This window comes from Monopterus albus, unplaced genomic scaffold, assembly GCF_001952655.1.
Source record: "Monopterus albus unplaced genomic scaffold, M_albus_1.0 scaffold52.1, whole genome shotgun sequence".
Taxonomy (NCBI): Eukaryota; Metazoa; Chordata; class Actinopteri; order Synbranchiformes; family Synbranchidae; genus Monopterus; species Monopterus albus.
In genome coordinates this window covers 2449433-2462215 of record NW_018127932.1, presented here as the reverse complement: position 1 = coordinate 2462215, position 12783 = coordinate 2449433, and the positions used below count along the sequence as shown (strand labels likewise).

At 42.5% G+C, this 12783-nt stretch overlaps 1 protein-coding gene across 5 annotated transcripts in view; it reads right to left on the bottom strand.

Moving 5' to 3' along the window:
• Positions 1–6: 6 nt before the first annotated feature.
• The window catches only part of LOC109961122 (mitogen-activated protein kinase kinase kinase kinase 3), a 30742-nt gene continuing 17965 nt past the window's right edge, over positions 7–12783 (bottom strand). Inside the window, exons 15-34 of one of the 5 annotated variants that reach the window (XM_020601730.1) lie at positions 12175–12237; positions 10765–10817; positions 10322–10360; positions 8826–8888; positions 7452–7503; positions 6900–7272; positions 5024–5130; positions 4528–4569; positions 4285–4369; positions 4047–4126; positions 3800–3860; positions 3546–3663; positions 3298–3356; positions 3006–3109; positions 2647–2818; positions 2455–2523; positions 2228–2320; positions 1970–2040; positions 1758–1813; positions 7–772 (exon numbers count right to left, since the gene is read on the bottom strand). In XM_020601730.1, coding sequence (XP_020457386.1) covers positions 685–772; positions 1758–1813; positions 1970–2040; positions 2228–2320; positions 2455–2523; positions 2647–2818; positions 3006–3109; positions 3298–3356; positions 3546–3663; positions 3800–3860; positions 4047–4126; positions 4285–4369; positions 4528–4569; positions 5024–5130; positions 6900–7272; positions 7452–7503; positions 8826–8888; positions 10322–10360; positions 10765–10817; positions 12175–12237 — 1848 coding nt within the window. In that variant the 3' untranslated portion in view covers positions 7–684. The remainder of the gene's footprint in view (positions 773–1757; positions 1814–1969; positions 2041–2227; positions 2321–2454; positions 2524–2646; positions 2819–3005; positions 3110–3297; positions 3357–3545; positions 3664–3799; positions 3861–4046; positions 4127–4284; positions 4370–4527; positions 4570–5023; positions 5131–6899; positions 7273–7451; positions 7504–8825; positions 8889–10321; positions 10361–10764; positions 10818–12174; positions 12238–12783) is intronic. The other 4 variants (XM_020601734.1, XM_020601733.1, XM_020601731.1 and 1 more) reach the window with 4 other exon arrangements.

Here is a 12783-nt window from a genome sequence, read left to right as displayed (position 1 = left end):
CTTTTTTCAGTTTTTGTTGTTCTTAAAAAACAAATAAAACAGGAAAGCCATTCTGGTAAAGTTACATCATGCCACAATAAATAAAGGCCTTAGTTAAAAAAGAGGGAAGGAATAGAAAGTGGAAGGAGGAGACAGGAACAGACAATGAAGGAGAGAAGGGAAGGTTCTCTGTGCAAGATGGCTCTAGCGTGAGTAGCAGTAGCAGTGGTAGTAGTAGCATGTGTAGAAGTAGTAGTAGAAGAAGTACTGCTGAAGTCAAACTGCACTGGACACTGTCCCCAGTGTGCATTATGTGAAGGAAGATGGGATGTATCAGGGAAGATCATCTGTTGAAGTCACTCATAAAGTGCAGAGGAGAGATTCCCCAGCTATCTCTGCCCACACTGGTCTGAGACCAGCTGTTTTAACACTCACCCTGTCAATAACAAGTGCAACACCTGCTCTCCTACTACAACACACTTAACTGATACACATGTAACACTGTGGTGCATTTTAAATGACTGGAACGGGGAATCCACAGACAACTGCTCACCCCCCAGTTAGAATGCCAGCAGGCCAGGTGAGAAGGTGGAGGCTGGGTGGGTTAGTGGTAGGGTGGAAGCAAGTAGGTCTCCCAGTTGCTCACTCCATTGTCTGCATTAGTGACAGGCCGTTTAGAGCATGTGATATGTGTTTGTGTGTGTCTCAGTAGCTGTTTTCATGGCCTGCCAGGATGTAGAGGTTGCTGTGGGCTGTAGGGTTGTCTGTAGGCCTGCTCTCCAGCACCACCACCCTGCAACACAAACACACACACAGTTTAGTTTCAACAGAAGGTAACAAAACATGAATCAGTCCTTCCAAACCCCAGATAAAGAACATCCCAGTCTGCTTCAGCGTGTTATTAGTTTTTCTGACGAAAATAAATATGATATTGAGTTAGTTGTATAAGACATGAAGACACAGTAAAGACCCAGGATTTAATGTAGCAATATGAACAGAGAGCCATCAACCCACATAGGATATGATCCAAGCCTGTAAAAGCCCTGTTATTTTTTGGGGGGGAAAAGCATCAGAGGGAGATGTTTGTTTAGAAACCACATCCGCCATAAAGTGCACAGTGTTTACCCTGAGGAAAACTATAACAAAGCTGTTAATACTGTTTAAAGAAGAACACAACGGTTTACACATTCACACATCACAACTCAAAGGGACTCAGCTGCTGAGTAAACAGACAACAAACACCAACACGATTCTTCCTGGTAGCTCAAAATAATCAGATCTCGTACATAAAGCTGAATTTACTGCATTTAAATTTTAATTGATCACCTGAGGAGCTGCTACATCTCCTCATTGTTATGTTCTAATGTTGAGACACTGCTAATGTCCCACTTTCAGTAAAGAAGAAAAGATTAAATGATTTAAGATGAAGGGGCAATGAGTTTGGTGTCTATGTTCTGACTACTCAACAGGTAAACTCCCCCCAAACCCTTGGTGCATTTCTTAAACACACTCCCGTTTTCTCTCAGAAGCTCCTGAGCAATGACATCTGGAGTCAAGCAGACCTCTGGAGTCCCAACAAAAAGTGGCAGCGTACTGGGCCATCTGTGGCCAGCGAGCAGCGAGTGTACCTGGGCAGAGCGAGGCCTCTGTCTTCAGCCTCTGGATCTTTACAGTCAGCACTTCTTCAGTGATGGGACATCAGAGAGCATGTTAACAGAAGCCTAAGTGTGTGTGTGTGTATAAAGTGAGCGTACATGTGTTGGTTTGTGCGCTCTTACCTGTCTGATCCCAGTAATCTAAAGATGCGTGTGCTGTCAGAGATCTCCTGGGTGATCTGATGAGTGTCAGACAAGTGACAGAGAAAAAGGCAACACAGGTCAGAGGTTGCAAGGTGAAAGCATTTTCTTCTAAGACCGGTGCGCGCACACACACACATACACACACATACACACACACACACACACACACACACACACAGCATCAGTCTCACCTCGTTGGTCTTGAAACTCCGTCCCTGCATGCCGTGCCTCCAAAAGGCCAGTACACTGTCTTGGAGACAAACTGCAAAGAAACAGACAAACAAATAAGCTTGTATTGTATACATACACTAGATGGTATATGTCAACTCAAATTCCTTGGATTATAACAAGTAACTCTCCATTCCTGGTTCTAGATGTGGCCCTGAGTCACACTATGTCCATATTTATGTATGGGTTACGTTTTTGTGGCATCAAATACACCAATTTACCTATGTCTTCAATCTGGAAGTTGAAGGTGAGCTCAGCTGATAGCTTTCTACTGGATTTCAACCGGCCCTGGAGGTTCACTATCTTTATACATCCTGTAGAGAGAGAGGGAGAGATGGGGAAGAGAGAGGACACAGCTGAGTGAAGCTCTGGCATTTTGACCAGATGTTGCTGGAGCTGCACAGTGCAAACGCAGATGTGCAAAACAATGTGTCTGTGTGTTACTCACTGTCGAGGCAGACGAGGATAGTGTCTCTCTCTAGCTGAGTGACATGGATCACACATGTCTGTGGTGTGTCTGCAGAGAGAATGATGAGGAGGACAGCATGACTTTGACCTTCATCCTGTGCACAACATCTCAGAACAAACCATGTGCTGGCAGTTTAACACATTGTTACACAACTAGTCAGGCTGTTCTCACCTGCTTCTGTGAACCAGGAGGAGGTAGAGTTGGGGTTGACGGTGCCAAAGCGGACCACTTGGTTGAGTTCGGTGCCTTTACTGACAGCCACACAAATCAGAGGGTAGGTCTGCTCAGGAACCACCAACATCTCAAAGACCTCCAACGGACACGGCAACGGGAAGTCGATGTTCTGTCGAGCAGATTGAGAGAAAGTAGATGAGAAAGGGAAGTTATCTAAGTATTGTCCGTTATCTCACGGGATATGGGACTCCTCTCATTTCCCAGACAGGACATCAGGAGGATCAAAAGTGATAAACAACTCTACTGGTTTAGAAAGAAATCCAAATTCATCAGCATTGAGGAAAGCAAAAACTGACCTTGATGAGCATGAACCTCTGCATGGACTCCACCCACTCCAACAGCATGACACTGGACTGGAAGGCTCCACACAGGTACTTGTGGCCTGTGTATGGGTTGCGCACTGCATGGAGACAACACACATCACCTTTCAAATGTTGTCTCTTGTAAGCACTTCACATTTTAGCCTCAGTTACCGCCTGTAAAATGTCTTCTATCTTGAATGAAATGACATTTGTACATTATGTGGTTTTATAGTATTGTTCTACTCTTAAACACACAAAGCCGGTGTTGAAATCCACAGAGACTCACCTACGCAGCACTTTTGACACCCTTTAGTGTCTGGAATTTTATTGGACACAGCAAACTTCCTACAAACAGATAAAGAAAGAAACTGACACTCAAAAAAGGCTTTTATGTTGACATCAAGTTGAACAGATGATTCAAACAGGGATTTACAACAAAGTTTTTTTTTTATTGAATGGCACTAAAATATTCAAATACTGATAGTATTAGGATTCAACCAGGGAAACAGGTTTGGCCTCCTGGTTGATGGTTACCTGGGAATCATCTTATCAGGCAGCTTGTGTGTTGGAATGGCTACTGGTAACTTCTGTAACTGTCTGGCCTGTTCGAACAGACCACTCAGACTATGGGAGTACAACTGGGAGGCTTTTCCTAGAAAGAGTTAAAAAAAAGAAAATACAAAACCGAGCAGAAGAAGTTAATAATGTTAACTTAAAATAAAAGATGTGTATGTCAATAAAACTACATAAAAGTGAAGTGTCAAAAATACAGACATGCAAGAGCTCACCAGATATGGATAGGAGACAATTGTTCATTACATATAGCCAGGTACACCGCCGGGGGAAGAGCTGCAGACAGATGCGAAGTAGAGAGAAAATACAGATACAGCAAATGAGCACCACAGTGTAACACAACTACAGTAGCTTAAATAATATGTCCCAGTTTCAAAGATATAAAAAAAATAAAAATCTATTTTTAACAATGAAAGCCATATTTTATGAAGTATATTCCAAATGCATGAGCTTCAGTTTCACCTGTTCCATTGTGGTCTCGTGCAGCTCGTTAAGGTTTAACGTGTAGATTCCCTCTTCAGCTCCAAATATCAGGTACTGGTCTAAAGACACGCACAGACACCTTTTACTACTGCTGAGTGCAATCAGTCACTTTAGACAACACTGAAGTTACTTCAAGAGTCAGGGTGCTTTAATTCAGGATGACATATTCATCACCCTGCGAACTGATGTTCACTGTATCTGGTTTCCTATTGGTTACCTCTGGAGTCGGGGTTGATCCAAGACGTGGCACAGTGGATCTTCAGAGGACAGCCGTTGAACACCTTGGAGAAACATGCACCCATCTGTGAATGAGAGAAGCAGGGAGAGAATAAACATAATGCAAACATGAACTGCCCAGATTACATGGTGAGTGATGCAGAGTAAATCAACTGAAAACCACAGCAAATAGATCAAGCATGTCATAAGCTACGATGGACAGCAGAAAGAAACCGTCACTTACATGGACTTTGGGTGTAGGTGGGAGCCCGTTACTGATTGGTTTCTAGGACAGACAGAGAAACACACACACAAAGTCAGCCAGCTCTGAATTATGAATGCCCCTGATAACGCACCGCAACTGTTACGCATAAAGATAACACCTCCTAGTTTTTGTTGTAGCACAAACAGCTACATTTTCTTTCCAGATCACTGTTTCCAAACTCCACGAGATGCAAACAATGCACGGAAGGTGGACATTTTGGAATTTACGAGCACTATTTTGCTTTGTTGGTGCCCAAATCCCAGCCTCACTCATACAGGCACCCTGACTGACCAGCCTGAGCTGTTACTATGGCATCAAGGACATAATCCCTCTGTGGTTTCTCTTGTTCTCTGAATGCCAACCTCATTTGACAGTTATTAACAGCCATTAATGATTTAACTTAAGGAAATGTAGCATTGGACACAATTTCCTTAAAGATACTGCATCTCTGGGCCACTGAGCCAAGCCTGCGTACCGGAACATCCTTCTTGTCTTTCCGTATGGGGACACTAGGGGGCATGGTTGACTGCCTTTCTGCTGGACTGTTCCTCTCGTCACTGTGTGGAGAGTTCAGTCCATTACCTGCAATAACAGAGACAGAACTTCATGTGTCTGAGAGTGTATCTGACAGACAGCGAGGAAGAGTGCATGTGCACAATGCAGACGTGCCTTTGAAGAAGAAAGTGAATGAACAAACATATAGGGACTTTGCTACGGAACAAACTGCAAGCACATTCCACTCACACTGCCACATTCTAATAAACACCACTTGTTTCAGTGTGCACCATCTAATCTGCAGAAGTAAAGACACAGAAAAGAGTTTGACTAAAACAGAAATGAAGTGAAGGGAGCAGAGAGGGGGAGAGGGAGGGGGGGAGGGAGGGAGGGAGGGACAGAGGAATCAAATATAGTCATGAGTGGAGGACAGTGTGTAAGCACCAGTCTAACGAGTAAGCAACCACTCTGCGTTCCTGACCCTGAATTAGCTAATAAAAGAGTAAAATAATGAGACCTGTTATGGTAACTAGTCTCTGAGCTATGGACAGAAACATGACTGGGACAATAACTGTCACATACATAAGAACACTGTGCTTCTCCACCAGTACATGCCCGCTGAAGGCTTTAAAGCCTTTTCTAGCATAGATATACATTTATAATCTTTGTTTTACTTCCATTCAACAATACTGCTGGGTCCAAAACACAACACCACATTTAACCATATTTTCTAATCTGTTTTGCCACCTTTCACTGATCCAAACCCCACAAGAAAAGAAGTTAATACACTATTGGCAATGAGAAAAGTGTAACTTGTATAGTTTATACCAAATATTAGAAGAACAGGTTCAAATCCAAGTGCCTAGCCAAGAATTTACAAAAAAAAAATCCCTTAATAACAGATGTATCAGTCAGCAGTAAACTCCAACTATTAAGCTTCTGCTACAGTATGTATATCGTCCTGTGATTAAATGGAAATTAAAAGGTCTATTTTACACTATACTGACTATTTCCTTCAGTGGAAGTAGTTACCGTTTCGCATTACCACATACAACTTCCAGTGTTTCAAGGAGCACAAGAATGTGAAAAATACTGGAAATAGTCGAGTCATACTGTAATTATTTAACAAGTAGGACACGAACAGATGTTTCTTTCGCTTTTCTGTTTCTGTTCAGCATCAATCTCTCAGGTACCAGTAAGTACATGTGCTGGCCAGTTATTGTTAGGGACACACACACACACAAAAGAAATCCTCAAAAACAAATGTAATTGTATGGATTTGGTGCCTTAATGTAAGTTTTTGGTGTTTTCTTCCTGTTCAATGAAACAGTTAAGTTACAGTTTAGGATCTTAGGCTTACGCTAACAGAACAGAACCAAATGTTATCAGAAATATATCAAATAATTGGCAGAATACGAGACTGGATTTTGCATTATTATGCCATTTTATGAAAGCTATACAAGCAGGGATACACAGTATGTGTATTTTAGTGCTGAATGAGAACAGAAGATTTGATCCTATGTACCAAATCATAAATTATGTCGTTGCCAGGACAATGTTTTGTCCTCTTCCTTCTTCCTCCTAGGAAGTGGTGGCAAACTATTAGTTTTGGACTGATTGGAAGAGACAACCCATTGGACTGCACAAAATGTGAATTTAAAGACAAACGAACATACTGAGCAGGAGCTGATGGGCGGAAGGGACTGCAGACAAGAAATTAAAAGGCGCTATTATTAATGGACTCATGGAACAAATAAATCAAACTACGAGGGCTGACTAATGGGAGACCACACAACCAATCAAGGTGAACGAAAGGGTCTTTGGACACTACCAATTTACCAATCAGCTGCTCTTACTCTCTCCCTTTTCCTCCTCTTTTTCCTGCTCCTCTTTCACCTCCTTCAGCACCTCCCAAGCCTCCTCCAGCTCCTCCACTGTGTGAGGCGTGTGGAGCCACTCCCAGAAATGCCTAAAGCTCCCATCATCCTCTGTGGCAGCGTTTTCGACGTCCATGTGCTTTGGGCTCTTGTTACCTAGGCTACTGCGGCGATGGGGCGGCAGCTTCGGGGGCGGAGGCCGTGGGAGTACGTTGGAGGCTGGCTTGGCTGGGCTCGCCGTCTCTGGGACGGGACAGCGTTTTATGGTCCCTCCCTCTCCGCCATCATCCTCGCTGTGTGATTGGCTGTCGTCGTGTTTTTGTTGCTGCTGGGATGAGCAGATAGACTTGGGCTAGAGGAAAATACAGATAAGGACAACAAAAAATTATTCAAAACTGATCTTTTGTATTGAAAAAATTATGACAACAAACCTATGATCAAATAAAAAAAAAATGTCAAAAACTTTCAACTAATCCTCAAATAATAAATCATTGACTGTGACAGAGATGCATGGAGCTCTTCTACTCGTACCTTGGGAGGAAGGGGTGGTGGGACCTTCGGCCTCATGATAGTGCTTGATTTACTGAAGAATGACAAACAGAGAAAAGAGACTCAAAATATATAAGAACTACTACTGTCTATTACAAACACACTCTATACACAGAAAATAATAATTTGTCAACCACAGAGGCTATGGCTGAACTTGTCAGTTTTTTGTGATCACAAAGAGCAGATGTCATAAGAGCCAATCACAGTGAACATAGACACAAACACACTGATTAAAAACGAGTCACAGTGATTCAGCTGAGTGGTGGTCAACAGACATATGGACTGGATTCATAAAAAGCTTTTTTCTGATGAACTACAGTGTTAAGTGAGTAATTATTATGCTACTTAGCAATTGGATGAAGCTAGTCAGCATTGCTAAAAGCTACATGTTTAGGCCTCTATTCTGGAGCCCATGTTTTTATTATTCCTCTCAGAGAACTTTAGATCAGTGCAAAGATTTTAATGTGCAAATTTACATCTCCAGTGCTGGTCTCAAGTCAAGTGATTTTAGTCTTAAAACAAAATCATTTTCAACAGGTCAGCATCTATAAGCTGTTACTGTGATTTCACTTTGGTGGAAGTCAGTTTAGGAACTCATGTTATTACGTTGTTTGCGTAATCATTATACTGTGTGTCCTGGATGTAACAAAGCAAAACGCCTTTCTAAAGTCAGTGAAAAATATCTGCCTAGAAAGAATGCTCTGGTGTGCCACAGACATTTGGCTTTTACACAGCGAGGTGCGAGGCTGGATGCCAAAGATACAGTTTAAAGAGGACAGAAGGTTGTGTAAGCCCATGTGCACATGCATACATGGGAAAGCAGATGGCAGCGCAAGTGGAGAACAAAAGACAACAGCAAATAGGATGTCAAGGTCATGGGGATCAGCTATCTAAAGACCCAATGCAGACCTCATATTTCATGCATCAAAAATAGCTACGAATCCAGTTAGAGTTTAACTCATGCTAGAACCTGATATGTAGCCACAGTGGGACCATTAACACTGTGGTTTTTAGTGCCACCATTGGCTACAGATACTCCCATCTATATTAAAACCTCCAGATGAGTTTCCGGGTGTAGTTTAATGTTAGTAGCTATTAAACACAAAGCAGGTGTAACAGCATGAAAAGCACACAGACCGTAAACACGCAAACACAGGTGGCATGTGTGACGTGATGGTGGGGTGTGCTGCACATAGATGCGTGGATGAAACTGTGGCAAAGACAGGAAGCCTTCTTCCTTGTCCGTTTCCTCTCCCTGCTCCTTCCCTCTTCAAAAGAGAGGGAGGGACATGTGGAGGAAGAAAGACAGATGAAAGAGAAGGAGGGAGATGTTTACTAGACTGGGAGAGAACTTACGGAGTGTGAGTTTCATCATCATCTGCATCATCCTCATCATCCCCTAAGTGTGCCACATGGCCCCTGGGAGAGGAGGTGAAGAGGAGAAAGGTTGGGAAGAACGGAGAGGCCGGGGGGGCAGAAATAAGAGGGGTGAGGAAGGGAGATCAACGGGAGAGATTAAGGGAGAAGGGAGCAAGCAAAGGAGACAGGAGATGACAAGAGGAGGATGGGGGAGGAAGGAAATGGGAAGGAGAACTGTGTGAAACTTGGTCCACAAACTACTTCTAACCCTTGAACCCTGGGCAGATCTGAAAGGACCAGCTAGATCCAAAGACAAAAGCAGAACCAACAAACCAGCACGTTAGTCTGCTCCCTAGAGAGCTGAACCACAGGGGACATTCAGCCACCAAACCACCTCTGTTTGAACCTATACAGTCCCCACAGGTCCACACACCCCACCACAGCAAGCCTACCCTATTATTCCTAATATTTCTTTGATTGTTTATCTTGCTATTCACTGAATACCAAAGCTTGGGAAAAACACCCATTTTGGTTTTCTAGAGTCGAAGGTGGCATCTTCACATGTCTTGTTTTTGCCCAACCAACAAATCCAAAGATATTCTGAAACCAGAAAATGTTGGTGGTTGTTGCCGGTTACTCTTTTAATCAATGAACTGACTAATGGTTGCAGCTCCAAAATATTAAATGGGTTAATGAAGATGGCAAAGTGCGTTGGGCACAATGAGGGAATATGATTTGAAGGAAAGATGTTTACTCCCTCCAACACTGACGTCATTAACAAGGCTCTGTTTGTCACTTAAGCATAAACTTTACTGCCAAGTATTATCAAAAATACAAGGAATTTGACTCCGGCCCAATGGCCCCCGATGTGCACAGCAATAAAACAGAATAAAACCAAAACCACAAATAAATAAATAAAAAGACAAAAATGGTAGTTTTTTCCTTTCATTTGTCACGCATCTATCATTTCCCATAATTCTGCTCATGTAATTAAAACACTGACCCAACACACATGGCTTTACATTTGTCATAACAGAAAACAGCAAAGCATGAGAACTGTCATTACAATCATGGCTGAGGCAAATAAGAATGTCTCCACAGACTTGCCAGTACACAGTAACTGCTCAAGGCATCCACTGCAGCAGTGGGTTTAACAGATTATACCTGCCTCTGAATGCGCGCGTGTGCGTGTGTGTGTGTGTATTGTGTGAAAAGCCATTCTCTGCAGGAAGCTCCTGTGCATGCACAACCTTTTCCTGATGACATTGAAGCATGGAGCAAGCTACAGAGGAAAATAAGAACCCCAGAAGAAGCCAAAATGCCAGGAGCTCTCAGAGCCTGAAGTCATTACAACAGCGTTAGTTGCATGTGATTGGCCCAATTAGTGTTGCCGTTAACGGTGACTGGCTGATGGGCGGGTGTGGTTAGTGGTTAGAAGACCAGCAAATCAAGACACCCTGGGTGAATCATGACGTAAAAGGGGTCACACTCACCTCTGCTGTAGCTCCTCCTCCACAGATTTCAGAAGACTCCTGTTTGTTAGACAAGTGAAAAGTACAAATGAGAGAAAACAATAGATAGATGAGAGAAAGATATCAAAATACTTGGTAAATCCTCTTAGCCCATCCCAGACTACGGAGGACATTCTGCTGCCCTGATCTAAACCTGAGATTCACAAAGTTCTAAGCAGAGAGCTCATGCAAACACAAAGCTTTGGCATCCTAAAGCTGCAGCTGTCAAACCTACACACAACACAAAATCTCTCCATAGTTCACATTATGGTTCTCCCTGTTTGTCCACAGCTTTCCTCAACCGAGACAGTTATAAAACTAGAACGTGTAACTGGGAAAACTGGAGAAAATTCAAACCAAATGGAGACCGAGGAGAAAAGGAATAAACAGAAGACATGATAAAAGAGACAAAAAAACAAACTCACTTGTTTCCTCCCAGCAGACTTGGTGAACCATGCCCATACTCAAACTGCAGGTCCTACGACACAGACAAATGACTTTACTACTGTGGCGACACACAAAAGCGGCTCATTTAAAACGATACTATGTATTTTATTTGCCCAGGAGCACAAACAAGGCTGAAGTTCTCCTCCGTGTGCTTCAATAAACCAAAAAAGTGACTACAACTGAAGCCACGGTCAATTGCCAAATTACCACAGGGGCTGTAATGACAGAAATAACACCACCCCAATAAAATCAGGAAGATCAGACTGAGTATTCATCATCATAGACATACACACAATGAGAACACAGTACTGAGTTCACACTGTGGCCTAACAAGTGTTTTAATCATAATATGTTGGCCAAAGCAATCCCATCTTGTCTTCATGGATTTGATGAAGATGTTTAACAATTACAGATTTGCTGATATAATAAAATGAACACATCCATTTGCTGTTTGACATTTGTTACAAAAGCCACAATGTGAATGCAGCATTGCATCACAACGTAATGTAACAAGCTTGCAAACTAAACTAACATACTGCAAATAAAAACAAACATTACATAGACACACACACAGGAAAACAGCCTCATAGGTCAACTGCAGGACGTTAGAGGTCAGAAAATTAGTAGTGAACAGAAGAGAGAGACATTCTGTAGAGAGAAGTATCAGAAGGTCCATCAAACAATTATCACACAAAACAGAGCAAACATTAGAAGTATGTAGGTTTATAAATCTGGACGTGCAAAGCGTCTAATTTCATGAATAGGTCTGTGTTCGAACCCAGGTATCCCCACTAAGTGTCCTTGAACAAGGTTCTGCATCTCTACCAGCCGTCAGGGCTGAATCTGACCTCTGACCTTCTTCTGTGTGTCTATCTCACACTGTTTATTTAACACCCCACCACCACCAGAATCTACAGTGATTTAACTGAATCTAATGATTGTGTCAAAGTGTAAGCTGTATGTATATGTGAAAACAAGAAACACAACATCACTAAGGACTCTCGCCAGTTAGTGAGGCAAGAGCCTAGAAAACTGTAACAGAGGGATGGACCAGAAGAAACGGAACAAATGTGAAAATGAACAAAAATACATGTTGGACATCGAGCAGCCAAAGCGGTCAGCTCTCTTGAAAATGAAAAGCAAAAAATATAATAGGACAGCCAAGGCACAGAAAGCAAAAGTGCCAAAAGAAGGACGAGGACTGATTCATCAGAAACAGATCATGAATGAAATCAAATATGAAGAGTGAGACAAAGGTGCAAAAAAAAAAAAAAAAAAAAAAGCGTTAGAGAAATGGAGACACATTAAAAACTAAACAGGAAAAAAATGCTGATGTTGGTAGACAGAGAGAGGGAGGCTGAAAGAGGGAGAGACAGAAAGAGTACTACCAGATTAGATCTCGCGGTATAGTAGTGCTCCTCAACACAGTCCAGATAGGGCTCAGAATCACACTGGTCAGCAAGACAGAGCGAGAGAGACCGCAGTTAATATATTAACCTGGACTAATGGAGGGAACAGGGAGGAATGGAGACCTGGTTGCAAGAGAGGATGATGGATGAAAAATAAATTAAGGCCAAAATGTGCTCCAAAGCCCATGGATCAAAAAGACAGAGGAGACAGATATTGGAAATGTTGTCTGAAGACAAGAGGGGATGAAGGAAGGTGGAGATGGACGCAGGAGCACACTGGAGTACATGGGGGTTGAAAATCAGCACGATTGAAGAGGAAAGACAATAATTTGCATTAATACTGTACATCACAGGTGCAATGAGAAGCCTAAAAGTATAGAAATACTTCAGGAAACCCTCCTTTAGTGAACAACTGAGAAAATTAGACTCTGTCTTATGCCAGTGGCATTCTCTATGGGTGTAATACACAAACAGGTTGTGATGACAGTTACTTCAGTAGCTGACTCCTTGCTTCATTTGTTTCTGCCAGTCTCTTTTATGCAAAGATCCCAGGAAATGTTGCTGTTAATCATTTTGGTGACAGTAATT